Below are 27,157 nucleotides of genomic sequence, written 5' to 3'. Positions count from 1 at the left end.
AATATGTGTTTTGAAGATATAGTCATTTGACTGAAGCTATTTGCCTGTGAAAAATATTCATTACAATGTCATTTGGTAGTTTTGTGGAGCCATTATTTAAACACATTAAAGTCTTGCAGCACTGTTTACAGAAAACACTTTTAACATATTACTGTTAGTTGGCACTTGTTCTCCTCCAGCAAGTAGACAATCTGCTGTGTGCTGTTAGATGTAGTAAAGTAATTAATTTTGATATTCCATATTATTCATTTAAATACATGATTATATGAATTAAAGATTATCTCACAAATAGAATACGATATTTGAAATGTGGCAACATTCTTCTCTGTGAACATTCCATCTGCACTGTAAACAAATTTGTGTGGAAATCAATGGTTTGCATTTTTCTTGTAAAGTAGTATACCATGTAAGGGAAAATGTCATCCAAATAAACATATTAAATTTGGTATCTCATTTATTAAAAAGTAAAACATTTAAAAGAGTTAATATATATAAATATATTTATACAAATTTAGTAACAAACGTATTACTCTGTTACAAACATTTTGTATAAATAAAGGCACATGCAGTCTTCTAGTAGGAAATTACAAATGGTCCGTGATTTTTTTTTCCTTCCTCAAAAGATGAAATAATTAAAAAACACACAAAATTGTTGCATTTTAACAAATAAGTTGACATGCTGTCTTATAAAGGCAATTATCTGAAGCCCAAAAAAGCTTCTCTAAAAAAAAATGAAGCATTTTCTCTATGTACACACAATTTTAGTGACAAGCAGTATTTTAAAGTATGATTGATGCTGCTATCCAAAGTTGCGTTTCTGTGAATTTATGACCCTAAGTACTGAGGTTATCAGCTCCCTGCCTGCTATTGAAAGTGTGGCCCAGGTACAACTTCAGTGCATGAAACAGTGTCAACTCCGTGGAAATAAATCAAGATTTTATAATGCTCTTCAGAAGCAGGACATAAATTTGAACTGATGAATGTTTGCTAAGAATCAAGTTATTTTGTTAACCATTCGTACATTAATTATGCCTATAGAAACGTACACCTCTTCTAATAACAAGGCCACATTTGTTTTGAATAATAGGTACTTAACAGTTGCCACAGTTTTCCGTCTCACATTAACTTGTTCAAAGTTTTTTCAGTTTTGTGGTTGACATTCACAAATGAACACTTTCCTTACTCTTCACATTACCTTCCAACCCTGTTTCCAATGACCAAATAGAAGGCCCTTATGAGGCAGCATGTACCAACTGAACTGTTTCCCAAATGATTAAGTGTGAGGATTGGTCAGAGTATGTTTTGTAACATCTAGAGTATGACAATTCCAGCACACAGAGAGACAATAATGCTTTGAGAACATCAGCTCGTTTAACAGGGCAGAGTCACAATGTCTCACCCAAACTACATTCTACTGTAGGTTTAATTAGTTGCTAACAGGACTAAAAAAATTTTGAATATAAAAAAATATTTTTGTGGAAGCTAAAATTTGTATTCCCTATACAGTGTGTTCCACTAAATACAGAAGGAAATAATAAAAGAGTATTGACAGCAGTATACTAAAGACTTGTGAAAAATGAGTGAGGAATAACTTTTACACTTTCCTGCAGGCATCACTGTTGGCATGGAGGTAAACTTGGAGTCAACAAAGGTCACAAGGTCAGCTAACAAATTTGAGATTTAACAGAAGACAAAGCACAGAGAACCACTTCGTATTTATTCTGTTGTATTCCATGTTATCAGGGCTGGAGCACTGATCTACAGTCTGAGACGTGTATGAGTAGTAAAGATAATTGACATTTTCTTACTTGCGGTGGTAAATCAGTTGGATGTGAACCTAACTTTCATCAGTGCAGATTGTTGAAGTTATTTAATCTACACTAAGTAGGTAGGTTGTATTCCACATAATCATACAGCATGCTAAAGCTCACAAACCATAAGTCTGTGCTAAACACATGTGCATTATCCAGTGAAAGTCCCAGTGTACAGGAACTGTACTTTATAAATTGCTTTTAATAGCAAAATGTATCGTAACAGGACATATATCAAATATTTGCAATGTACAACAATCACTGCCTGTTGCTGGCTGCTGTGAAAACTGATTGTAAAGTCCAGTGTGAAACACACCCACAGTACAGCTATCATCCTCATTTGTGAGATTTTCATATGAGTGATGGGATTTAGTAGGTATGCTTCAAATGTAAGAATTCTGCAGGGCCTAATATTCTCACGAAGTTACCAAGGGAGTTAATGGATTTGGCATTAGCCTTTGACAGTAGGACAAGTTTCACAGTTTGGAGTATATAGTTGTCTTTCTTGTTGTACTAGTTTTCCTGTAAAAGTATTCACTTCAATTACATTATTTTTGCTTAATCCTAAATTCATTATTCACTCAAGAGTCCTAATAAAAACATTTAGTTTTACACACAACACTGAGGCAGGAAATTTCAAACTTGTACATTATGCTAGCTCAAGCTGTTGCATACATTACTACTTTCTGATTTTATGTCAGGAGAAGGTACTGATCTGTGTGAGTAGGAAAATGCCTTTGATCCAGAAAGCATATGCAAAGCTTCAGGCAGCTCAAGTATGGAATTCAGTATGAAGTCTGGTCGTGGATCCAGTTCTTGTTGTCCTGTAAGTGGAACCCATACAGTTGTTCCAATATCAGCCAACATTGCACCACAGATGTCAGTTTCAAGTTTGTCACCAACCATGAGACAGTGTTCTGGTTCTGTCTGAAGCTGTTTGCATGCCTCCAAAAATATTGCTTTTTGAGGTTTTTCCCAAGGCAGATCCCCAGATACCAATATACAGTCAAAGCAGTTTTGAAGACCTAATCCCTGTATCTTCTCCCACTGAGCACGAGATGTTCCATTTGTAATCAAACCTAAATGATACTGAGACTGAAGTTTATGCAGCAAAGCCCAGATCTCAGCACCAGGAAGTAGATATGTCATTCTTAATTGAAGCCACATCCTGTATACATTGTCTGAAAACAATTGCAATGGATAATTAAAATGTGTTCAATTAATATATCAGTAAAAGTTACATATTATAATTGAAAATACATTATTAGTAATAATAATTAGAATAATAATGTTCATATTAATTATCATTATTAAGGATTTACAGATGCCATAGTTTCTTTGTTTGCTGTGAAAATTCTTGACAGAATAGGACAGTTAGTAACAACCAACCTGATATGTGTGTATATGTAGAGCCAAGTGCTTGGGTCCATAGAAAGAGTCGCCATTGGTCAAGACTCATGTCACTGTTTTCTGGACAAGATTGGAAATTCTTCAGAAATATACGTGTGTATGCTTCAGCTTTTGATTTTGGTACATCATATTCTTCTTGTAAGTATTCTGAAACCTGTTAATTTACAGTGTTTGTGGTTTATTTAGCTTGTACGTTATTCTGAGTCAAAGTAGGTAAAAATTTAAATATAGATAATTAATTAAGATTGACTGTATTACGAATGGCGAACCAACATTTCCTGACTTCGTTTTCCCATTTTTGCCCTTTCACTCAAGGTTTGAGCTTGATGGTCATCAAAACAAGGCATTTGTTTATTACTTCCTAGTTCACAACTATAATAAGCAGTTTCTCAATAATTAGCAGTTTCAGTTGCCTTGGACACAACTGGATTGCTTTCAGCATGGAAAAGAACGCCCCACTAACTAAGTAAAACATTAGATTATTTTGTTTGTTTTTAAGTCCATAGTCTGTAACTCTTAAACAAAATTGTTAATTTATTCCTAAATCTGAATTACTGTATTTGCTATTTATTGTTGTATTCAGAAGACCTCAGCAGATCTGAATGTTACATGTAAAGAAAACTGAGTAACATTGAAGTATGTAGTATCATGTTAGAATAGAGGAAATTTTCAGCAAAGAGCTGACCCCACATGGAAGATTGTTTCATATTCTCAGAAAGGAGAAGATATACTTTTTAAACTAGAGCAAGAGACTCTGTTTGTGTTTTTATGGCAAGAAGATTGTGAGCCTCTTAATAATTATTCAGCTAATTGAAAATAAATATGAATCATCTTGCAGCCAGATAACACTGCATGAGCCTTATTATCTATCATAAGTTTTTAATTCAGATCTTAATAATACTGTGTTGCAGTCTGTTCTTGTTTTTACCCCCTCTGTGTAATTCACTAATCAATTTTTAATATCTCTACCATTTTTTCTTATAACACTACTGCTTTCTCTAAAACTTGACACCGGCCGGTGTGGCCGAGCGGTTCTAGGCACTACAGTCTGGAACCGCGCGACCGTTACGGTCGCAGGTTCGAATCCTGCCTCGGGAATGGATGTGTGTGATGTCCTTAAGTTAGCTAGGTTTAAGTAGTTCTAAGTTCTAGGGGACTGATGACCTCGGAAGTTAAGTCCCATAGCGCTCAAAGTCATTTTCTAAAACTTGACAGTGAGCCAGTGAGGTATTTGCATTCAAGTGCTGTACTAACCACTTCGCTCTCATTGCTTGAGCTGAGTATTATACAGCCTTCTCTTTGATTTCTCACAATGTTATCGTCAAGATGCAGCTTTAGCCAAAAAATTGGCAAGTACAAGACATGATTGTGTACCTGAAAATATATGTACTTTGTGTGTTGCTTGGAGACTTTAAACTTCATCCTACAGATTTCTCCCAGAACCTGAAATTCAATTGCCTTGGAGACAACTGGATTGCTTTCAGCATGGAAAGGAAAGCTCCTCTAACTAGTATGACATTTAGGTTGTTTTTTTTTTTTTTTTTTTTTTTTTTAATCCATAGTTTGTGAATGTTAAATAAAACTGTTGATTTGTTCCTAAATTTGAATTATTTGCTATTTTATTGCATGTGTTCGGAAGACCTCGGCAGATCTGAATACTACATGTAAAGAAAAATGAGTAATATTAAAGTATGTAGTATCATGTTAGAATAGAGAAAATTTTCAGGAAGACGCTGATCTGCTTAGTCAGTACTGCAAAAACTTTTCAAGCTAAAACTGAATGGCAAACAGATATTACATACACAGTTACTACTGGAACCCACTCTCGGAAGACAAAATTGTGTAGAGGCACGCTGTCACATTTATGTCTATGAAGAAACACTGTCCTACTTAGCTATCTAAATACTTTTGTTAAAGAAACCTTTTGCAAGAATGCCTCAGTGTATACTCACTCCCTCCCCCCCCCCCCCCCCTCACTCTCTCTCTCTCTCTCTCTCTCTCTCTCTCTCTCTCTCTCTCTCTCTCTCTCTCTCTCTCTCTCTCTCTCTCTCTCCCCATCCCTCCCACAGTCATTGTCACAGCTGACATATCCACCAATTCTTTGCACTTACTTAATCTCCAATTTCAGTCATTGTCTGTCTTCATTGCCATTGTAAGTTTTTTCACGTTGGACACTACAGACATTAAGATTATGCTTGTGATTCATATACAGGGTTATTACAAATGATTGAAGCGATTTCACAGCTCTACAATAACTTTATTATTTGAGATATTTTCACAATGCTTTGCACACACATACAAAAACTCAAAAAGTTTTTTTAGGCATTCACAAATGTTCGATATGTGCCCCTTTAGTGATTCAGCAGACATCAAGCCGATAATCAAGTTCCTCCCACACTTGGCGCAGCATGTCCCCATCAATGAGTTCGAAAGCATCATTGATGCGAGCTCGCAGTTCTGGCACGTTTCTTGGTAGAGGAGGTTTAAACACTGAATCTTTCACATAACCCCACAGAAAGAAATTGCATGGGGTTAAGTCAGGAGAGCGTGGAGGCCATGACATGAATTGCTGATCATTATCTCCACCACGACCGATCCATCGGTTTTCCAATCTCCTGTTTAAGAAATGCCAAACATCATGATGGAAGTGCGGTGGAGCACCATCCTGTTGAAAGATGAAGTCGGGGGCGCTGTCGGTCTCCAGTTGTGGCATGAGCCAATTTTCCAGCATGTCCAGATACACGTGTCCTGTAACGTTTTTTTTTTGCAGAAGAAAAAGGGGCCGTAAACTTTAAACCGTGAGATTGCACAAAACACGTTAACTTTTGGTGAATTGCGAATTTGCTGCACGAATGGGTGAGGATTCTCTACCGCCCAGATTCGCACATTGTGTCTGTTCACTTCACCATTAAGAAAAAATGTTGCTTCATCACTGAAAACAAGTTTCGCACTGAACGCATCCTCTTCCATGAGCTGTTGCAACCGCGCCGAAAATTCAAAGCGTTTGACTTTGTCATCGGGTGTCAGGGCTTGTAGCAATTGTAAATGGTAAGGCTTCTTCTTTAGCCTTTTCCGTAAGATTTTCCAAACCGTTGGCTGTGGTACGTTTGGCTCCCTGCTTGCTTTATTCGTCGACTTCCGCGGGCTACGCGTGAAACTTGCCCGCACGCGTTCAACTGTTTCTTCGCTCACTGCAGGCCGACCCGTTGATTGCCCCTTACAGAGGCATCCAGAAGCTTTAAACTGTGCATACCATCGCCGAATGGAGTTAGCAGTTGGTGGATCTTTGTTGAACTTCGTCCAGAAGTGTCGTTGCACTGTTATGACTGACTGATGTGAGTGCATTTCAAGCACGACATACGCTTTCTCGGCTCCTGTCGCCATTTTGTCTCACTGCGCTCTCGAGCGCTCTGGCGGCAGAAACCTGAAGTGCGGCTTCAGCTGAACAAAACTTTATGAGTTTTTCTACGTATCTGTAGTGTGTCGTGACCATATGTCAATGAATGGAGCTACAGTGAATTTATGAAATCGCTTCAATCATTTGTAATAGCCCTCTATGTGTGAATTAATAAAATGAAGAATTCAATAGGAATTGGTGTAAAAGATATCCTTAAACTTTTCAAAACAAAGTTGTGCACTTTCAGAAGGTTTACATACTTTTGGCAAAAGAGAATATATGTATATAAGCTCCACAATACTGCACTATGGATTGATAGACAGGAGAAAGAATAAACGTATACAAACTGCTTCACAGCACTACACTACACTGTAGAGTCCTACAGTATGCCATCTGATTATAGCTTGTTTCATGCAATGACAGAAATTTGGAATCATTTGAAGTTTCATTAGAAAACTTAACTACCAATTTTTGTACTGATAGAGCATTCCTGTTTTTTATACCACCACCTGCTTAGTTGATTCAAATGTACATGTGTGAACTTGATCATCTAAGGAATTAGAATTGTAACAAGGGCAAAATTGCCTCCAAATTATTCCATTAGTGTAATTACAGCAAATCAACTCATTTCGTTTCAAGTCTACTTCGTCCATCCGAGATAAGGTTCCAAGCTGCACTGAAATTTCTTTCACTAGTCATATTTCAGATTGGAACACAAAACATTCTTCTTGCTAAATTAGGAAAGAGACTGCTGTTATGCTTCCACCTCTCAGGTGGATCGTCATTGTCACCACTATCCATTCAGGTGAAATAAAAGTCAATTTCATCGGTAGATTGCGTATGACATGGTCCACAATCTAGTCACTCTGAAAACAGAGCATTTTTTTGACTGCTGAGCATGATTGACATTCTCTCAGTGGCCATTATAAAAACAGTGAGATATTACTGCCATGTCATAATTTTGTTGTAGCTTATCAGGAACTGAATCCCATCTCATATTTGATGCACAGTATTTAGTGTTCCAGCCCTATCAGAAACAGACCATTTTCAATAATCAGAAGGTCAATCACAGACACATTTCAATTCTGTGCAACTTTTGAATTTCAGCTTTCTCCCCTACGAAACAGAGACAGCACTCATTCGACAATCGTAGTATCCACAGTTAATGGACGATAATATGATAGTTGTGCTGTACTGTCTAGATACTTGTGCCACTGAAATTGGCACTTTGCAGTTTTCATTTGCAGGACACGCAGAATCTGTTAAACAAGAAAATGGGTCCACAGTAATTTAAATGTACCTCTGTATCTTTGGGCCCTGTTTGACAATGACTTTTCAATTTGTGTACCCGTAACAAAACAGACTGAACTGTTAGAAACTTCTTGCCTTCCAGCACTTCTGTTGCATCTTTGAATGGCTCTAAGAATGTGACGAGTTCTTTTTGAGTGTTGTTGTCGGAACTAGTAAGTTGTTAAGACAGATGCTTCTCTCCCGAGGCATTTCCATGATTTAATCATACTGCCTAACTGCAGACTGTAGCATTCTGTGAAAGCCTACCTAGTGTCCATTTCTTGCTTCAAGCTTGTCTGCATCAAATTCACATGACCAGTTTTCTTCACAAAGTGGATAGTATCTTTGACAGCATAAGTTGTGGAATTAATTACAGAAAAATCATTTATCAAATAATCATCATCAAAAATGTGTTTCAGGACTGTGTTCAACACATTTGTAAAGCATTATGCATGCTGAAAGTATTGCAATGCCTTGCATACATTAGTACCTCGATCGTCAACAAGTGAAAGCATATTCAAATGCTGGCAGTTTACTCCTACAAAGCAAGTAATGTTTTCTAGATGTAGTTGTTAATAAATTCCTCAGATTTTTTTTTTCTTCACAGGAAAAGGAGTTGCTTTCACACTCCCCTTCATCTCACATATATGCGCCATGATCCTACAGCGGGGAACTGAGTGGCCGCTGAGGTTAGGATAGTAGACTCTTTGACCATCTGAGCCTGCTCAAACGAGCACCAAGGAAGTTGAGTGCACTTGCTCGCCATGTCCAAAACAGTTGTATTGACATCTGCCAGACTTAAGCATAACTGCATTCACCGAGCAATATGAGCGAGCATAAATGTCAGATGACCTCTGTTGCTCAGTTTTGAGAAGCTGTATGTGATGTCAAGATAACACTTGGGTAACAAAGCTGCTTTTAGATGTAGCACCTTTCAGTTGCATTACTGCAGGTGCTCATTATCACAAACAACATGTTACAGATTGTCAACTTTAGAATAATTTTGGGACTCATTTAAACAATAAAGTTAGAAATTAAACTGGAGGTCTTTTTAGTATTCATTGCTTTATTAATAAGGAGCTTTGTGTGCTCAGACACTGGAATTTAGCCAAATAATGACAAGTGTCAAACACTGAAAGACCGGATCAGTTTGGAAATGGGACAGATTTTACCAGAGTATCATAACTTTGTTGCAGAAGTGTATTTGATGCAGTTTTTCCATTCTTTAGTAAACTTATGTTTTCCGTTGATACCTGAATGGTCTGTAATAACTGATACATGTATCATTGCATCTGAACAACTTACATTTTTTGTACAAAGTACTTTAGTGGGAAGCTCCATTTATGCAGATGGCAAATGAACATTCTCCCATCTTGTTTCTTGATAACTGCCTGTGCATGGCTCTCAATGATCCATTAGATAAAAATATAGTGGGATTCAGATACAGGAGGGGGACGTAAAGGTTTTCCTGCTATCACGAAGTCTCATACCACTGAAACTAAACAAAGCAGAGTATTTTTTGTGAAACTAAATATTTTGTGAAAAAGTCAGAACTCTTTCCTCTACAGTACACTAATTATTCAGTAATCTGAAACACCACTCATAGAATTGAATATTTCTGGAAAGGGTAATGAAACATTCAACATATTTTTTTTTTTTCCTCTCTAGTTTAATGTGATTTACCTTAATACTTCCAAATGCAATATGACTGGATAAGATAAATTGGCCCGTGTACTTATCTTAGTGATATCATACAATGCAACAAGATATGAGGAAGTCTAACAGAATGAAAGTAAAAAGTAAGTACAAACAACAATTGTGGCATGAGGACTTTCCACTCATGAGCTACCAAAGGAAAGACAAGAGATCAGAGCTGACACACACAAAGTCAACAGCAGGAGTCACGAATTAGACTTAAACTTGGTATGACTCTAGCTTGTGAAGCAATTCAGTGTTGAATTGCTGGTATACAAACTTGCATACATGTGAGGAGGGGCACGGGGTAGATTATGTGTGCAGTGCTTTCAATAGTTGACAGATGACTTCCATGCCCATTCTTGATTCAGTTGTTTCAGCAACTTAAGAATATACTCTTCTTTTATTAAAAATATTGTTAGTGCAAGATGTAGATATCTGACCTTTGACGGCAGGCAACCTCTGTGCACTCGCCAAACCCTAACACTTCCATCAGATTGCCACATAGTGTAGCATGATTAATCACTTTAAATTACTTGTTTCCAGTTATTCATTGTCCAGTGACACTGCTCTTTTCACCGCCTCAGGCATCAGTATTGGCTACAAAATGTGTGGCTTGTGAGAAGCTGCTCAACCATTGTGCCTCATTCTTTTAAAGTCCTTACGCACGGTCATTCTGCTAGCTGTTCTGCTGGTAGCACTCTGTACCTCACTAGTGATTCCTTCCGATGATATCATGTGACTTTTTTTATGACCATCCTCTGCAATGCTCTAGACAGTCCCAGTCTGTCAGTGCATGAAGTCCCGCTCCACTTCACAACTACATAATCCCATCACAGACAGTCAACATGAACAGCTTTAGAAACATTGAAATCTTCCTAGTAGATTTGTTACTCAGGCAACATCCGACGACTACCATGTTCGAAGTCATTGTACTATCCTGGCCCACCCATTCTTGCTGTTGCTGCTTCTCCACAGACAACACATTACTCTCCACCTGTTGGATCCACCTCTTATGACATCTAGTGGCCAATTCCAGATTACATATGGATGTCAGCATCCTTTTTACTGAATTGTGTATATATAGATTCATGTTTACTTAAACTGGTGAGCAGTGTTTCTCAGGCAGAAAACTAATATACAGCTATGATGAAAGTCATTTCACAGAATTCCTTTTTTCTAAATCAAGTGCAAAATAGTCAAATATCAAGACCCTGTTTAACATAAACGTTTATGGTTTATAGCATTTCATTTGAATCACAATGCACATCATCCTTATATGTTCAGTTACATAAGTTCGACCCTCTAATGACACAGTCTTTGGCTATTTGAAATGAGATACGATGTTCAGGGACCAGAGACCATCATTCGACTCAGTGCCAAGCATGTACTGTAAACTGAATGGGATCACTGCTGACTGCTGCAGTATCAGCGTTGATGATTGAAAGTGTGTACCGGACCAGGATTCGAACCAGGGACCTCTTGCTTACTAGGCAAGTATGTCAACCATAGCACCACCTGAGACACAGCACTATCGCAATTGTGCAGACATGTCGGCACTTCTCATGGCCAATCCACATTCCCACTGAGCACCACCTATCCACAATCCCTATCGACAGCCTAGATCACATAAAATATTTCTTTATTTAAGACACCAGGTTTCGACAGACTTTGCTGTCATCTTCAGGTCTTAAAAATCTTTTTATTGTGGAAAACGTGTTCATATATACATCACAGATGCTCGTTGCATTATGACAAACCTTTTAGAATGTGCTGATTTTTATCCACGTGACAACTTGGTGTGAAGTTCAGTATGAAATGGACATGTTTTCACAACAAATATATTTTTAAGACCTGAAGATAAGCAAAGTCCATCAAAACTAATTGTCTTAAATAAAGAAACGCCTGCATTTTATGCCATCTAGCCTGTTGAATGTTTTTTAGCAACGAAAACGGATCACACTTTCATTACTCTCAAAATGAGAAAATTCAATTCTACTATTTGAGTGCATCCTTAATGGCCTCTTTTTTTATGCAGCACAGTCTTATGATAGAAGATGGAGAGTGTAACTCACACTGCTTTGCTTTCATCAACTTCATCTGTTCTAGAGACAAAACTATATCAGTCAATCCCCTCAAGAAAATCTTTAATTGCTAAATTACAAACTTTATGATTTCTGAATGTAGGTACTTTCCCATATGCTTTGCATCTAGCTTAATGCTTCACATTATACCATGCTAACGACTCAGCCTCCTAAAAATCCAGTATAACTTTGTTACATACATTTTGTTACTAAACATCTGTATGTATCATTGGATATTGTCAGTTATGTAGGATCTGAACCATTTTTAACTGATGTGTTAAAAGGTCTACCAGAAGATGAGAGCATAATCATAAGTAGTCTTCTGTATATACGGTTCCACAGCGGCTCCAAATTAAGAGAAATCATTGTCCTGTGTATGTTGTTTTTATTTTGGGAATAAATGCATTCTCTATCAACTGCATCATCTTAACTTGCCTCAATAAATAATTTTAATTAGTAGTGAATAAATGAAGTCAATATTGCTCTGCTTGAAATTCATTATTCCATCTGAGATACATCATTAACTTTCACCTACAAACGTTAAATAACTGTCAATGCTGAGAAAGCACAGAATTATCCTGTCTTTAGAACCAAAAAAAGTATCTTAAGACAACCATGTTAATGGTCTATGTTGCAATGTTTTTCACTAAGTAAATGTACTGCAATTTTAAAATGGCCTCAAGAGAGATTGTATTATGATCTGTGAAACATGTGAATGTTCAAACTTTTCTCTGAGCCTAGTGAAAAAAATTCAAACATTATTTGTGAAATTGTTCCACACAATTAAATGACAGTTGGAACCCTTAGTCAGTACTGGTGGTAGTGTCCATTGGCAAATATTTCAGTAATGTCTCGCACTAACATCATGAACTGTCACACCAAATATAACACTAAAAGATGCTACAGATTTTACGAAGTATGTTGATGGCACTCTGGATAGATGTCAGCTTTCCAGTTAGTAAAAAAAAATGCGTTCATGGGTCTGAAAAGGGAGCTGGATGCAAAAAGAAGAGATTATATGGAGAAGACAAGGAAAAAAAGCAAAAGAGTTGAGAATGCAGCAGTTTTACTGTTCTGAACAGAAGTATAGTTTAAACAACTACTGTATGTGCACAGAGTGGAGGACCTGAATGTGAAAAGTTTCAATTGTGGTGAAAAAGTATTGTGTTGTATGGGCAGTGAGTGTGAAGTATCTGTAAGCACTCTCATGTGTACCTCCAGACCTTCATAATATTCAAATACAGTGAGATGAAATCAGTGCCAGAGATCACTTAGTCCTACAAAGATTTTTTGCTACATAGAAATATATACTAGTATATACATCTTGTGACTGTGTATTCATTTAATCTAAATGCTTAATGCTTGGCATAGTATACTGCCCATATAAAAGTCCCTATATATGGTTTTTGTGTGAGCAAAAGCTAATGATGGTAGCTGTACAGATGAAAGCTAGAAAATGTTACTGTACAGATATAATACTGCAGAGCTGAGTGTACATACATGAATCCTAAAGGACTACAACAATCATAATTTTGGCTGAATAATTAGTCAATTACTTCACAGAATTAGTACAAAACTGAATTGAGTATACATGCAGTCTCTAAAACACAACAGACTATACAAAAATAATTATATCAATTAGTCAAGGCCTTAAAGTGGTTTTTTTTCAACACCAAAGTCACAATCAGTCTCCAAAGCACTGTCTGTATTAATTACTTCTGCTCTCAGTCATTTTTCTGTTTATATTGTGCCATGCTTCTTTGCATGCTACCTTAAATCTAGTCATCTAACAATGTTCTATGCTGTTGCTCTAGTATCCTTTACCTCCTCGATTCTTCTTTCTCTTTCCCAGATTTCTTAACACTAACTTTTCATGTGTTGTTTGTTAACTCATCTTTCTGTAAATTTCTCAATTTGCACTTCTTAATCTTCTTTATGAATGATCTGATCTCCTTTTTGACAATGATGTATTTTATCTCCTTTACTGTATTTCATACCCATCAATATTAAGAAAGTAAAGAATGAAGGCTCTAATTTCACCGATTACTTTTGGTAAAATGGCATTAGTCATTGCTGGCAAGTAAAAACATGTCTGTCTAAATGTCAGTCATTTATGTAAAGGAAAAAAACTTAAAATGATCAAGCAATAATTTACAGGCCAAATTCTAAGGCATAAGTTTCCCCACCAATATTCAAGACATAGCGCAGGTAGTCCCTTTCCTTCCTCGAACTAATTTTGGAGAAAATAATTAGCACAATGGAAAACTGTGTACTAGGTATGAAATCTTTGTAGAACAGCTACACTGATAATGGTGTTGACTCTGCACCAGTGCTTGATGGTGGGATGAACAAAGTCAGTGACGTGAAATTCTGTATCTAAAACTGTGGCTGTATGCAATTCGTAATGGCAGCAATTACAAAAGACCAGTACCTGCAAATAGCCCTTACTGTTAGCTGCAAATATCTCAGTTCACAAGAACTGATATGCAAGGGGCCTGCTGAGATACTCTCTGGCCTGTCACTACACTTCTATTTCTTTCTTAATGGACTTACCAAATGTAATGGAAGGTCAAGAGTCAGTGTATAGTTATACCTACATTTAGTTATATCTACATTTGACAACTGAAAAGTATGCGTTGTTCTCCTCCATTGTTGTACCCCCAACCCATACCTAGGATTATTTGTATTTTGGACTTTACATGCCTATTCACATTATTTATAGATTTGGACTTGATCTTGATCTAGAAACACTTTTTTATTGTTAATATGATATTAAACAAAAGCAAATGAAGGTGAGAAATGTTTCCCTCTTACAAGCCACTCCCCTTTTTTTTCCCCTCTGAATATAGTCACTTTCACACAATTCAATTACATTTTTAATTTCACTGGTCTTGGTGTTCACACACAGTCTGAAACTTCACTGCTCAATCACCTGTAATGCTTGTTCTATTCTTTGCTGATTCTTCATTACATCATGTCTGTCCTTCACTATACCAGTAACCACTTTAAACAGTAAACACCAAAATGTTTCATGTTACCATATCATACAGCTCATTTCTCTATGTTTACCTATTCTACTCAATGCATTCTCTGTGTTTACCTATTTTACTCAATGCATTAGATTAAGACTGTTAATTTGGATACTAGGGATTGACTACAGGCTTTTTTTCCCAAAAATGTGAGTGGTTACACTATCATTTCTCATGCTAACAGTCAATGGAAAGTGTTTCTCATATTATCACAGCACACTTGTGTTACCCAAAAAATTCCTACAGAATTCACCACACTAGATAATGTAATTACACCCCATGCCATATAGTATACAGTCTGATCATAAAATACCTCTATCCAACAGTGGCATAGATCGTAGTACTCCAGGAATCGTCCAAAAGTAGCCAGACTGAAGTTTTTCTTGTGAAATTAAGCATTGTGGTTGTGTTGGAATTTATAAGCAAGTACAATCAATGACACTTTTTTGATCTCCACATGTTATCACAGAACTCTCACAATTGAAAAGTAATACAAAAATATATACTATTTTTACAGAATTTGTAATTTCCCATTATTAATGCCTACAGTAACAAAGAAAATAAAATGCTTTATAGAAAAGACACAACACAATTTAGTTACACAAAGTTACAAGTAACTGACAATTAATCCCCAAAAAGACGTTTTCCAAGTTCCATAAATCTGTGGGTTCTGCATACTGACAGAGCATCATGTTTCTTAAGGACTTTTGCAACACTGTTGTTTGCATCAACAAGGCGACAAAGGAAATCTTCATATGCTGCTTTGGTATTTGCTGGTAGAGAACCTGTTTTAACTTTATTCAGTGTGTCAATAATACCTTGAGCCCATCCACTTTCAATTGCAAATTCAGATATCCAAGGGACAAGGGCCAACACAGCACTCATAGTCTGCATTCCTAAAAACCACAGTTCCATGAGTTCTATCCAATACTTCTTATATGCCATAGTAACAACAAGTGAGGTGGCATCATTTGATTCATCTACATTAAATGCATCCCATAAGAAACGAATTGTAGCTTGTATATACCGACAGATGGTGAAATCATTTTTCTTCACTTTCTTAGCCTGTTGTTTCAAAAGTAAAAGACCAAGAACTGCCATGTTGCCATGAAGGACCAGATTTTCTGGTATATTTTTCAGTTCTGGTAAATTATTAAAAATAAATTTCAGTAATGTGGCAAACAAAGTACTTTCTTCGACAAGTTTTGGTTCTAATACAGTTATATTCATAAAAATATTACAAATACTAATCATGGCTGCTCTGGAATCCTTCATCTCCTCCAGTGTTTTTGGATCTAACTCTGGTTCTGGACCTTTTGCTTTGCCCCTCTCCGATTTAGGGACAGGTGGCTTTTTATAGTGTACAATTGACCAATGAAATGCAAAAGATTCATACAATACTTCATCTTCTTTCACATCCAACAAAATTTTTCGGGCTTTTTCTTCTACAGCCAAATGACACAAGGCTGGAAGCATGAAACGCAATACATTTGCTTGACTAATTGGATCTTTCTGAACTGCTGCCATATCAGTCACTCCTGACTGGGAGGCTTGGGCCTTCTCAGTCAGATATCTTGATCTGTATGCATAAAATGTTTCATTAGCTATTGTTAACATAAAAGGCAATAAAGTGTAAACTGCATTCCTCATGGCTGAGGTTTCTTGTGCAAGCCAAGCAGACAAAACTCTCACCATGGCACAAATAAACATTTTTGCTTTTATATCTAAAGTGTCCTTATTTTTAGGAAAGTCTTTTGACACTTGCAAAAGAACATTCATCACAGCTGCAAATGCACCTTTCAGTGCTGTATACAGTTGCTGCTTTTCTTTCTGTTCCAGTTCAAGTGTGTCTGAAGCTACAAATGAAATAGATAATTCTAACACAGTGAAGCAAGCTGAAACAAGATCTGCATTGGCCATAATAGCTTGAAATTTCTGGTCCTCAAGTTGCATTCTAACCTCAATTGAGCAAAGTTGAACCAAGAGCATAAAGAACTGACGTGGCTTATCTTCATCTGTCAGTGTCCACTCAACACCCAAAATTTCTACCATGACTGAAGCAAGTTTAAGAGCAGGGTCTCTCTGTGATTTACCTATTTTGCTAGACAAAATATCTGTCAGTCCTTTTTGAATAGTTCCAGGCCATATTTCCTCAGTGGCTGTTGCAGCAATTATTTCCTTCCTGCAATTAGCCAGTAAGGCCTGAAGCACCCCACAGAGTTCAAACTTCCGCTCACTATGATCAGTCTCAAAATCCAGCGCTATTTTAGTCACTATCGCATGGAATGGTTTTGGATTATTGTCCCATGCAGAAGGCCCGACACAGCTAACAAGAGTCACTAATATACTAAGGGCTTCATCAGTCTGAAAACTTTGCTGCGAATATATCTCAGACATTTTGGAAATAGCACCAGCATCTAGCAAAGCTTTCTGACCAGGTTCATGTGCAGCTATATGCTGAAGGCATGTGTATGCCTCATTTACAACCATCAGATTATCATCAAGATCGTCATCATCTGCTTGTTGCACGATATCCAAGAACACGGGTATATTAGCAAGCATCTCTGGATGAGTTGCGAGTTCAGCATCTGAACAGAAACTTGACAAGACTGACAATGCCACTGACTTGTAAACAGTTGGTGGACAATCAGCAGGAACGTCCGGGCTTAGCAACAGTCTCTTCAAGAACGGGAAACCAATTGCTTCAAACAGAAGTCTTTTGCTAGCGGTATTGCAATCTTTAGCTTTAACAAGTTTCGTCACCATAAAAAGGGCAGCAAACTTTTCAGTATCGCTCTGGGACGCCTTGAGAATGGCTACACACTTCTTTACAGATTCTGGAACCCCTCCCGACATGATGGAGGAAGTATTCACACACTTTTATGAATGGAAACTACGTGAAGAACATAAACACAAATTCACCGTCTGCACTGCTTAAACTTTCACTTCGAAACAACTGCGTAAACAAACGAAATCAGCAGCACATGATTTTCGTGTCACGGGCCGCTAAGCGACTAGCAGAAGCTGCCTATCAGTCTGTCTATTTTCGAAAACACATTGACCGTCGCCCCGAAGTCTATATTTGGAACACATGTCTAGAGTTTCCATAGCGTCTCCATCGGCTTCCGTGGTCGAGTTATTTCTAGCACTCAAACGCGAGTTCCGCCACTATCTATCGATTATCGGACAACATCGATAGCCTTCTGTAGAGTCGCTTGAAAATTAACCTTGAACAACCGGTATATAGAGGCGTCTTTGTTTTCGTTTAAACATACTGTACCTTTTCACACGTCAGCTGATCACTTTTCCTGGTGGTTATTAATGTATTGTCAAGATCAAATAATATCGCAGAAACCTTTCGGGTTCTTATCGAAACATCTTTGATATTTGTTCGCATACTGTGTATAATATTTCTTGCACAGGAGTATAATACGCGGAGCAGCATAAATCACTGTAGTGAGTAGTCGTTTTCTACAATTCACTTTTAAAGGCCTTTGAACTGAAACCAAAGCCCACAACGCCGAAGATAGGAACTGATCGGTCATTCCACGATAAATATCATTGACGTTGTAGAAGGCTGTATAGGTTATCTACAATAGAGGTGTAAAACGTGTATTGCAGTCTAGTTCAGACTTAATTTTATTTGGAAAATAATACGTCAGCAATTAATTTCTTCTTCCTATGTGTACCAGAAAGAAGTACTATGAGCAGAAGTTGTTGCTCATTGTCTTCAAAACACTAGATGGTAAAAATTGTACTTGTAATTAGTGTCCCAGGATGTAACTAAAATAACCGTCACTCGCGGGACGCGCAAGCGGAATAACAGAGCGTAACTCGATTTAACTTTGCATCTGGCTTTCGAGTCGCGAGAATTTGTGCTCCATTAGCGGAAGCCGATTACAGTTCCTCAGAATTTGGAAACTAGGCAAGCTTGAGTTTTGCGAAAAACTGAAACAATGGAAAATGGATAAACCTAAAGATAAAAAAGAGAGAAATTCAGGTGCTGAAAAAGTCGTATTTAGCAGATTTTTAGTAACGATATATGAAGGAGAGGAAGGTGTTTCTTGATAAAATAATATGTAGAATAGCTGAGATAAGACAAACTGTGGTGATAAAGTGATTTAGTTTAGGAGGAAATCTCAACGTTAATTGGTGTTTTTCGTCCAGTTTTTATCTTGGCAACTAATGTTTCACCTATCGAGTGTCAACATCATTCGTGTCACGACCATCATTATGATGAAGAGAATTTTTGCTCACTGTCTTTGACGAATCGAAGTTGTAAGATAGCTTGCCAGAGAGTCACATATGCAATTTGTAAACAGCTTTATAAGCAAAATAAGCCCGATGTAATTAATTTATCTTTCATATTTGTGGTCTTGACAATAATGAAGCTATGTAAATAAACATGTACTGTAATGTAGAATATTTACTTCGGAGCAATGTATGTATTTTAAAATGAAACTATACTGTTTACGATTGTCAAAGTTTCCCAGAAAGATAAGATTGTATATTTATTTACACCATGTCTGGCAGAATTATGGCTATAATAAGTTTCAGCTGGTTTGCTTTTGCCACAAGGAGTAATGTCTAAAAAATATCTCAGTGACATGACATACAAGTAATTAGTATTGACCAGGCAGTTATTAAATTTAATATTCGCTTCGTATTTAGAGCATTCATATCACTTATTATAAACATTTATATAAAAAGATTTCCATTTGTGGGTTTTGCTGCGGTACGTATGCAACAGAGCATGAGTCCAATATGCAGTGACATGCAGGCAAGGGATTAATGTGGCAATTCTATCTTTCCAATGTGTGTGCAGTAAACGTGGAAACTTGAGCTATGGTGATGTTATTACCAAATTTGTCTAAACAGGACCACTGTGCTGTTATTCTTTTCTCAGCTGCCAATAGGCAGACAGTGTGAGGCATCTACCAGAGAATGAAGAATGTGTATGGGACAGCATGTCTGCCAAAAACTACCATTGTGGAATGATGTGCCAAGTTCAGTGCTATCGCAGGTCTACACAAGATGCCAGTCAGTCTGGGTGACCACCTCATCCACTGGAAGTGGAAGACATTTGAGCACCAACCCTACAGTCCTGATAATGTAATTTAGTACAGCCGCTATTTCCCTTCAGCCTGGCTGTCCAGATCACCTGATCTTAATTCATGTGAGTTCCGGGTGTGCAGCTGTCTGAAAGATGTTGTGTTCTGTGCTCCACTTAAGAACGTTGCTGAACTGAGCACACGTATTGTACAACACATTCTGAACATTACCCCTAAGAAACTCATCTGTTGTGGAACATGCTATTTCTCAATTTCAACTTGTGCCAGAAGACATTGGACAGCACATTGAACATGTCTTGGGCCAGTCTCACAACAATTAGAAACCAATGTCATCTCGCTTTTTATGCAGTTTTTGTTCCAGGACTATTAAAAACAGATTTTCCTCATCTGATGTCATATGAACTTGCTGTGGTGGACGGGCTGACCTAACTAACAGTGGCACAATTTTTGACTCCCAAACTTGTGTAGTCATGCACATTAAACAGTATGTATAGTGTAATGTGCAACTCAAACTTTAGTCGTCGTTTTGCATTTCATTTGTTGTTTGTAACTGACCCAATTTGCCTTAAGACTCTTACAGTACCATTTATTGCTAAAAATTTGGTTAAATTATTATTTTTTTGTTCAATGATGTTCCCCCTGCCTCAGTAACATGGTGTTCAAATTTTATGTCATTCTAAGAAGTGGTTCTATTTCTGCAGAGATTTGAAGAACAACCCACCAACAAGAAGGAATTATTTGAATGGAACGGAAATTGTAGGTGTGATGTGCACATGCAGACAAGCAAACGATTACAATTTCCGAAAAATTGGACGATTTATTCAAGAGAAATAGCTTCACAAATTGAGCAAGTCAATAACGCATTGGTCCACCTCTGACCTTTATGGTAGAAGTTATTCAGCTCAGCACTGATTCACAGAGTTTTTGGATGTCCTATTGAGGGATATCATGCCAAATTCTCTCCAACTGGCGCGTTAGATCGTCAAAATCTCGACCTGTGTGGAGGGCCCTGCCCATAATGCTCTCAAAGTTCTCAATTAGGGAAAGACCTGAAGACATTGCTTGCCAAGGTGGAGTTTGGAAGCATGAATACAACCAGTGCAAACTCTCACCGTCTGTGGGTGAGCATTATGTTACTGAAATTTAGCTTGTCAGGCCATGTGGTGGACGAATCAGGTTAGTATCAAACCACTGTCCGAGTTGTCTCCAGACACGTCTTTGCTGGCCATCAGGGCTCAGTTCGTAGTATGACTCACCAATGAACGCGGTCCTACTCCATCAATGAGATTCCAGCACTAATGTGCCTGACACCACTGCAAACAGGCTTGTTGATGTACAGGGGTGAATGGTAGTCGATGCAAGGGGCGCCTTGAGCTCAGCCCCCTTTCTGTGAGCTGCCTATTAATTGACATTTTGGTCATAGATGCAACAGTTACACATCAGATCAGTGATAAAGATGAATCATGGGTTCTGTGTGCCTCTTTGACAATTGCTCAGTCAACATGTTCTGTCGTCTCTCTGGGTCGAACACTGCCTTCGTTGCACTGTTTTATGCCTTGGTTCATCCATTCCTGCCAACATTGTCGACTAGTGGCGTCGCTCCTATTCAAATGTCGAGCAGTTCGCTAATTACTCCAGCTGGCTTCTTTGAATCTAACTACATGTCCTCTCTCAGCTGCTGACATCTGTATGTATCACTCATGCACCTGCTTGTGTGGCAAAGTTACTGTCCAACTAAGTACACAGAATGAAATTCACAAATAATTTATGCCCTGGTATCGGTATGTCCCCTCTTTACTATTCTTGCCAGCTGTGTGGTGAAATAGTGCTGTTGTGTCACACTTCTGTCCATAGGCTGCCAAAGTTCACAATTTTGCATTTTTTGTTAATACCTGTGTGAATGTCAATTTCTAACCAGTTTTGAGTCATCAGTCTTCTGTTTGGTTTGATGTGGCATGCCATGAATTCCTCTCTTGTGTCAACCTTTTCATCTCAGAGTAACAGTTGCAACCTATGTCATCAATTATTTGCTGGATGTATTCCAATCTGTGTCTTTCTCTACAGTTTTTACCCTCTACAGCTCCCTCTTGTACCATGGAAGTTATTCCCTGTTCTCTTCATAGATGTTCTAACATACAGTCCCTTCTCCTTGCCAGTGCTTTCGATAAGTTCCTTTCCTTGCCGTATTTGCAGAGAACGTCCTCATCCCTTAACCTTTCAGTCCACCTAATTGTCAACATTCTTCTGTAGCACCATACCTCAAAGACTTCAGTCATCATCTGTGCCATTTTTCCCAGAGTCTATGACTCACTACCATACAATGATGTACATTCTCAGAAATTTAGTGCTCAAATTAAGACCTACGTTTGATACTAGCAGACTTCTCTTGGCCAGGTACGCCTTTCTGCCAATACTAGTCTGCGTTTTATGTCCTCCTTGCACCACCCATCATGGGTTATTTTGCTGCCTAGGCAGCAGAATTCTTTAACCTCAACTACTTTGTGATCCCCATTCCTGATCTCAGTTCTCTCACTGTTCTCATTTCTGCTACTTCTCATTACTTTCATCTTTCTTCGGTTTACTCTCAATCCATATTCTGTATTCATTAGATTATTCATTCCACTCAGCAAATCCTGTAATCCTTCTTCATTTTCACTGAGGATAGCAATGTAATCAGTGAATCTTAACATAGATACCCTTTCGTCTTGATATTTAATCCCACTTTTGAACCTTCGTTTTATTTCCTCATTGCTTCTTTGATGTGCAGAGTGAACAGTAGGGGCAAAAGACTACACCCCTGTCTTAAAACCTTTTTTTAATCCAAGCACTTTGTTCTTGGTCTTCCACTCTTATTGTTCCCTCTTGGTTCATGTACATAAGGTATGCTACCTGCCTTTACCTATACCTTACCCCTATTTTTCTCATAATTTGGAACACCTTACACTATTTTACATTATCGAACACTTTTACCATGTCGACAAATGCAGTGAAAGTGTCGTGATTTTTCTTCAGTCGTGTTTCCTTTATCAAACGCAACGTCAGAGCAGTTTCTCTGGTGCCTAATGCCAGACTGTTCGACATCCAAACAATCTTCAGTTCTCTTTTCTGTTCTTCTGTATATTATTATTGTCAGCTGACTGTGTGACAATTCCCGCACTTGTCGGCTCTTGCTATCTTTGGAATAGTGTGAATGATGTTTTTCCGAAATTCTGGTGGTATATCGCCAGTTTCACATATTCTACACAGGAACATGAATAATCATTTTGTAACCATTTCCTCCAATGATTTTAGAAATTCCAATGGAAAGTCATCTATGCCTTCTGCCGTATTTAATCTCAAGTTGTCCAAAGCTCTTTTAAATTCTGGTTCTAATATTAGATCCCATATCTCTTCCCAGTCGATTCCTGTTTCTTCTTTGATGACATCATCATACAAGTCTTCCCCCTCATAGAGCCCTTCAGTGTTCATGTACTCTTTCCACCTCTCTGTTCTCTCTTCTGCATGTAACAGTGAAATTCCTATTGCATTCTTAATGTTACCAACCTTGCTTTTAATTTCACCAAAGGTTATTTTGATTTCTCTATATGCTGAGTGTCCTTATGAGATTTTTTTCGAATTCTTCACATTTTCATACCGCCATTTCGCCATAGTTTTCCTGCACTTCCTATTTCTTTCGTTCCTAAGTGACATGTAATTCTGAATTTCCCTGAACATATTTGCACCTCCTTCTTTCACCGATTAATTGAAGTATTTCTATTGTTATCCATGGCTTTTTTGTAGTTACCTTCCTTGCAGCGACATTTTTCTTTCCAACTAATTTGATTGCCCTTTTTAGAGATGTCCATTCCTCTTCAACTGAATTGCCCACTGAGCTATTCCTTATCACAGTATCTATAGCCTTAGAGAATTTCAAGCATATCTCCTTATTCCTTTGTATTTTCGATTCCCACTTCATTGCTCATTGTTTCCTCCTGACTAGTCTCTTAAACTTCAGTCTATCTTCATCATTACTAAATAGTGATCTGACTCTATATCTGCTCCTAGGTGTGCCTTACATCCAGTATCTGTTTTCGGAATTTCTGCCTGACCATGCTGTAATGTAACAGAAATATTCCCATATCCAAGTATACCTCCTCCTTTTGTGATTCTTGAACAGAGTATCCGCTATTACTAGCTAAAATTTATTGCAGAACTCAATTATTCTCTCTCCTCTCTCATTCCTAGAACCAAGCCCAAACTCTACAAAAACCCTTTCTCCTCTTTCCCCCTACAACTGCATTTCAGTCCCCTATGACTATTAGATTTTCATCTCCGTTTACATACTGAATTAACCATTCAATACCCTCATATTTTCCCTATCTCTTCATCTTTGGCTTGTGATGTCAGCATGTATATCTGAACTACAATTGTCACTGTTGGTTTGCTCTCGATTCTGATAAGAATAACTCTACCACTGAACTGTTCACAGTAACACACACTCTTTCTTACCTTCCTATTCATAACAAATCCTACCCCTGTTATACCATTTTCTGCTGATATTGATATTACCCTGTACTTGTCTGATCAGAAATCCTTGTCTTCTTTCCATTTCACTTCACTGACCCCCCCCCCCACTATATCAAGATTGGGCCTCTGCATTTTCCTTTATTTCCTTTTTCAGGTTCTCTATCTTACCTATCACGTTCAAACTTCTGACATTCAATACCCCAAATCGTAGAGTGTTAGACTTTCATTGTTTATTCAGTCTTTTTCTCGTGGTCACCTCCCCTTGATAGTCCCCTCATGGAGATTCAAACAGGGGCTAGATCTTTCACCAATGCAGAGATTATCATGACATTATGTCCTTAGCATACCTATTATGTATCTTTAATACAGTGGTCTCCATTGGTTTCTGCATCCTCATGCCATTGATTATTGCTGATTCTTCCACCTTTTATGGGCAGTTTCCCATCCCACAGGCAAGAGAGTGCCCTGAACCTCTGCCCTCTCCTCCATCCTCTTTGATAAAGCTATTGGCAGAATGGGGGTGACTTCTTATGCCAGAAGTCATTGGCTGCCATTGCTGATGACCTTTATTCAAAATATAAGCAGTTGGAAGGTTTGAACCCAGGACCAAAAACTTTTTAATTATTAGTCAAACACAATATGCCTGAACTGCGCGTCTTTTTTTGTCTTAGAGTGTGTATTACAACAGAGGTACCGTTAATATGTTGCAATCTTGAAGTTTAATTTTACAGGACTTCCTCAATGTAAATTTCCTCTGTGGAACTGATGACTTCCTTGCACAAACTTTATAATTTTCGTGGCATGATAAGCTTGGGAAAAAATCCAGTAGTATATAGTGAATAATTTTTGGGTGGTTAGCGTATCAAATATTTTTGTCTCTAAAATGTGTGTATATAAAAGAGCATATCTTTTTATATGGCTTTCCTACACAAATATTTTTTCTACCGTCAATTTCGGAATTTGGAAATGTTCTACATTCCACGTCTTCTAGTCATGAGTCCCCAAGGTTAAAAGTAAAGGAATTTATGTTTTTGTTCTGTATGAAAGTCATTGTAAATAGCTTTGTTTCTGCTAATGAACACGATTTTTGAAGATACATTTCGACACTTTCAATGACATATAGGTTCCATATGCCAAGTCTTTCAGTGAATCAGTACTTGGTATTAAAGATGTGTCACCAGTATACACAATCATTTATTGTTGATGGGTTTAATATGTTATTTGCAGAATAAAAAACATTGCAGTTATGGTAACTATCCCTGGGTTATTTTTTAAATGTAATATTTATTTTTTATTATTTTTTCCTCCATCTTTAACCATTTGCATCCAATTGATGGTGTATTAAAAAAAACTTTTTTAGTGTGCATGATGTGTTGATATACAGGTTATGTTTTGCATAGTGCGTCTCAGGCTTCTAACAGCTGTTGGGAAAATTTATTTGATAAAGTTCTGATAAGAAACTCATATCTATAAGTGTGCCATTTGGATTTGAAATAAGTTTTCATTCAGGTCCACATTCAAATCTCCTAGTCGACAGTGCACAGACAGTGGAGACAATCAGCTCTGCCCTGTGTGATCTACAGGAGCTGCAGATGTGAGTTTCTTATCAAAACTTCATCAACTATGTCCCCCTCTAGAACTCTATAATATGAATTCTGAAACACCTTATATAGTATTAAACTGCTTTATCTGAAATAGGCATTACCAAAATTAAAATAGTATACAAATGTTACAAGTATTCATATCCCATATACTATCTAATCATCCCATATATTAAAATCTCAGCTGAGAAAACGCAATTATAAGTATCCCCCCAATTGTAGCGACATAAAATATCATTCAGTATCAGCGCACATTTTGCTTTTAGAAAACCACTATTACAGATACCAGTTATTACCAGTTATTATGGGAGTTTATACTTACAAATTTTTGGTGATTAAACAGTGGAAAATCTAGACTGGAGCAACAACAATATTATGAAAAGGAGAGATTGCTTCTCAATACATAGAGAAGGCACTGAGTCACAGACAAGCACAATGTAACAACTACTAAACATTTAAGTCCTGTAAATGTGTGTGTGTGTGTGTTTTCTGTTTCTGAAGAGGGACATTTTTTGTCTAAAAAGTTTAAATATTTAATATTCATTTCATTGAGTCTGTCTGTGACTAAATGCCTCCTCTACATGGTGAGCACCAATAACTTTTTGATAATAGTATTATTCTTTTTTCATGGTGTTGAATAATATTTGCTGTTAATAATTGGCAACAGCATCCATGTGGTGTGTGTCTTTTATGCAGATGACTGAAACACAATATCTGCATTTTCATTTTTTGTTTTTTTTTCTTCGAAAATTACATCCACAAATATTGTAACTGACAAATCAATCAATGGGAAAAGTGAATGGACTGTAAGATATTACGAAAAGGAAAGTTGCCACTCACCATATGGTGAAGATGCTGAGTCACAGATAGGTACAACAAAAAGCCTGTCACAAGTAAAGCTTTCGTCCAGTAAGGCTTTCGTCAAAAACAGACACCACACACACACACACACACACACACACACACACACACACACACACACACACACTCACTCACTCACTTGGTCCTCACTCACGCAAACGCAACTCACACACACATGACTGCAGTCTCAGGCAACTGAAGCCATATTGTGAGGACCAACACCAGTGCCTGATGGGAGTGGCGAATGGGTAGGGGTAAGAAGGAGGCTGGGGTGGGGAGGGGGTGGGATTGTAGGGTAGGGGTGGCAGACAATACAATCCTGCTGGGGAGTGTGCAGGGACGAGGTGCAGAGAGGGTAGGGCAGTTATGCGCAGTCGGGAGGCTAGACAGAGAGCAGGGGA

At 37.7% G+C, this 27,157-nt stretch overlaps 2 protein-coding genes across 5 annotated transcripts; both read right to left on the bottom strand.

Moving 5' to 3' along the window:
- Positions 1-436: 436 nt before the first annotated feature.
- LOC126478783 (N-acylneuraminate-9-phosphatase) lies at positions 437-18,182 on the bottom strand. Of its 4 annotated transcripts, none has more exons than XM_050103728.1 (3): positions 17,997-18,182; positions 3,201-3,375; positions 437-2,992 (listed from the first exon to the last, which is right to left on the bottom strand). In XM_050103728.1, exons 1-3 carry the CDS (start codon positions 18,159-18,161, stop codon positions 2,466-2,468), a joined length of 867 nt encoding a protein of 288 aa, XP_049959685.1. In that variant the 5' UTR covers positions 18,162-18,182; the 3' UTR covers positions 437-2,465. The 4 variants fall into 4 exon arrangements, with proteins under 4 accessions (XP_049959685.1, XP_049959687.1, XP_049959688.1 ...); XM_050103730.1 differs by lacking the exon at positions 17,997-18,182 and adding an exon at positions 17,639-17,869; XM_050103731.1 differs by lacking the exon at positions 17,997-18,182 and adding an exon at positions 17,343-17,456.
- On the bottom strand, positions 15,341-17,645 carry LOC126478767 (neurochondrin homolog). Its single transcript, XM_050103727.1, has one exon. The coding sequence runs from the start codon at positions 17,570-17,572 to the stop codon at positions 15,341-15,343; it is 2,232 nt and encodes a 743-aa protein (XP_049959684.1). The 5' UTR covers positions 17,573-17,645.
- Positions 18,183-27,157: the final 8,975 nt, after the last annotated feature.

Source organism: Schistocerca serialis, chromosome 1 (assembly GCF_023864345.2).
Source record: "Schistocerca serialis cubense isolate TAMUIC-IGC-003099 chromosome 1, iqSchSeri2.2, whole genome shotgun sequence".
NCBI lineage: Eukaryota > Metazoa > Arthropoda > Insecta > Orthoptera > Acrididae > Schistocerca > Schistocerca serialis.
The sequence above is the reverse complement of the archived record's forward strand: the minus strand, read 5'-3'. Positions and strand labels throughout refer to the sequence as shown.

Coding starts and splice junctions, on each gene's coding strand:
- LOC126478767 (XM_050103727.1), bottom strand. CDS start 17,572: ATGTCGGGAGGGGTTCCAGAATCTGTAAAGAAGTGTGTAGCCATTCTC.
- LOC126478783 (XM_050103728.1), bottom strand. CDS start 18,161: ATGCTGCTCCGCGTATTATACTCCTGTGCAAGAAATATTATACACAGT. Junction 3,376..17,996: donor ATCAGCTGACGTGTGAAAAG/GTACAGTATGTT, acceptor GTAAATTAACAG/GTTTCAGAATACTTACAAGA. Junction 2,993..3,200: donor TACATATACACACATATCAG/GTTGGTTGTTAC, acceptor AATTGTTTTCAG/ACAATGTATACAGGATGTGG.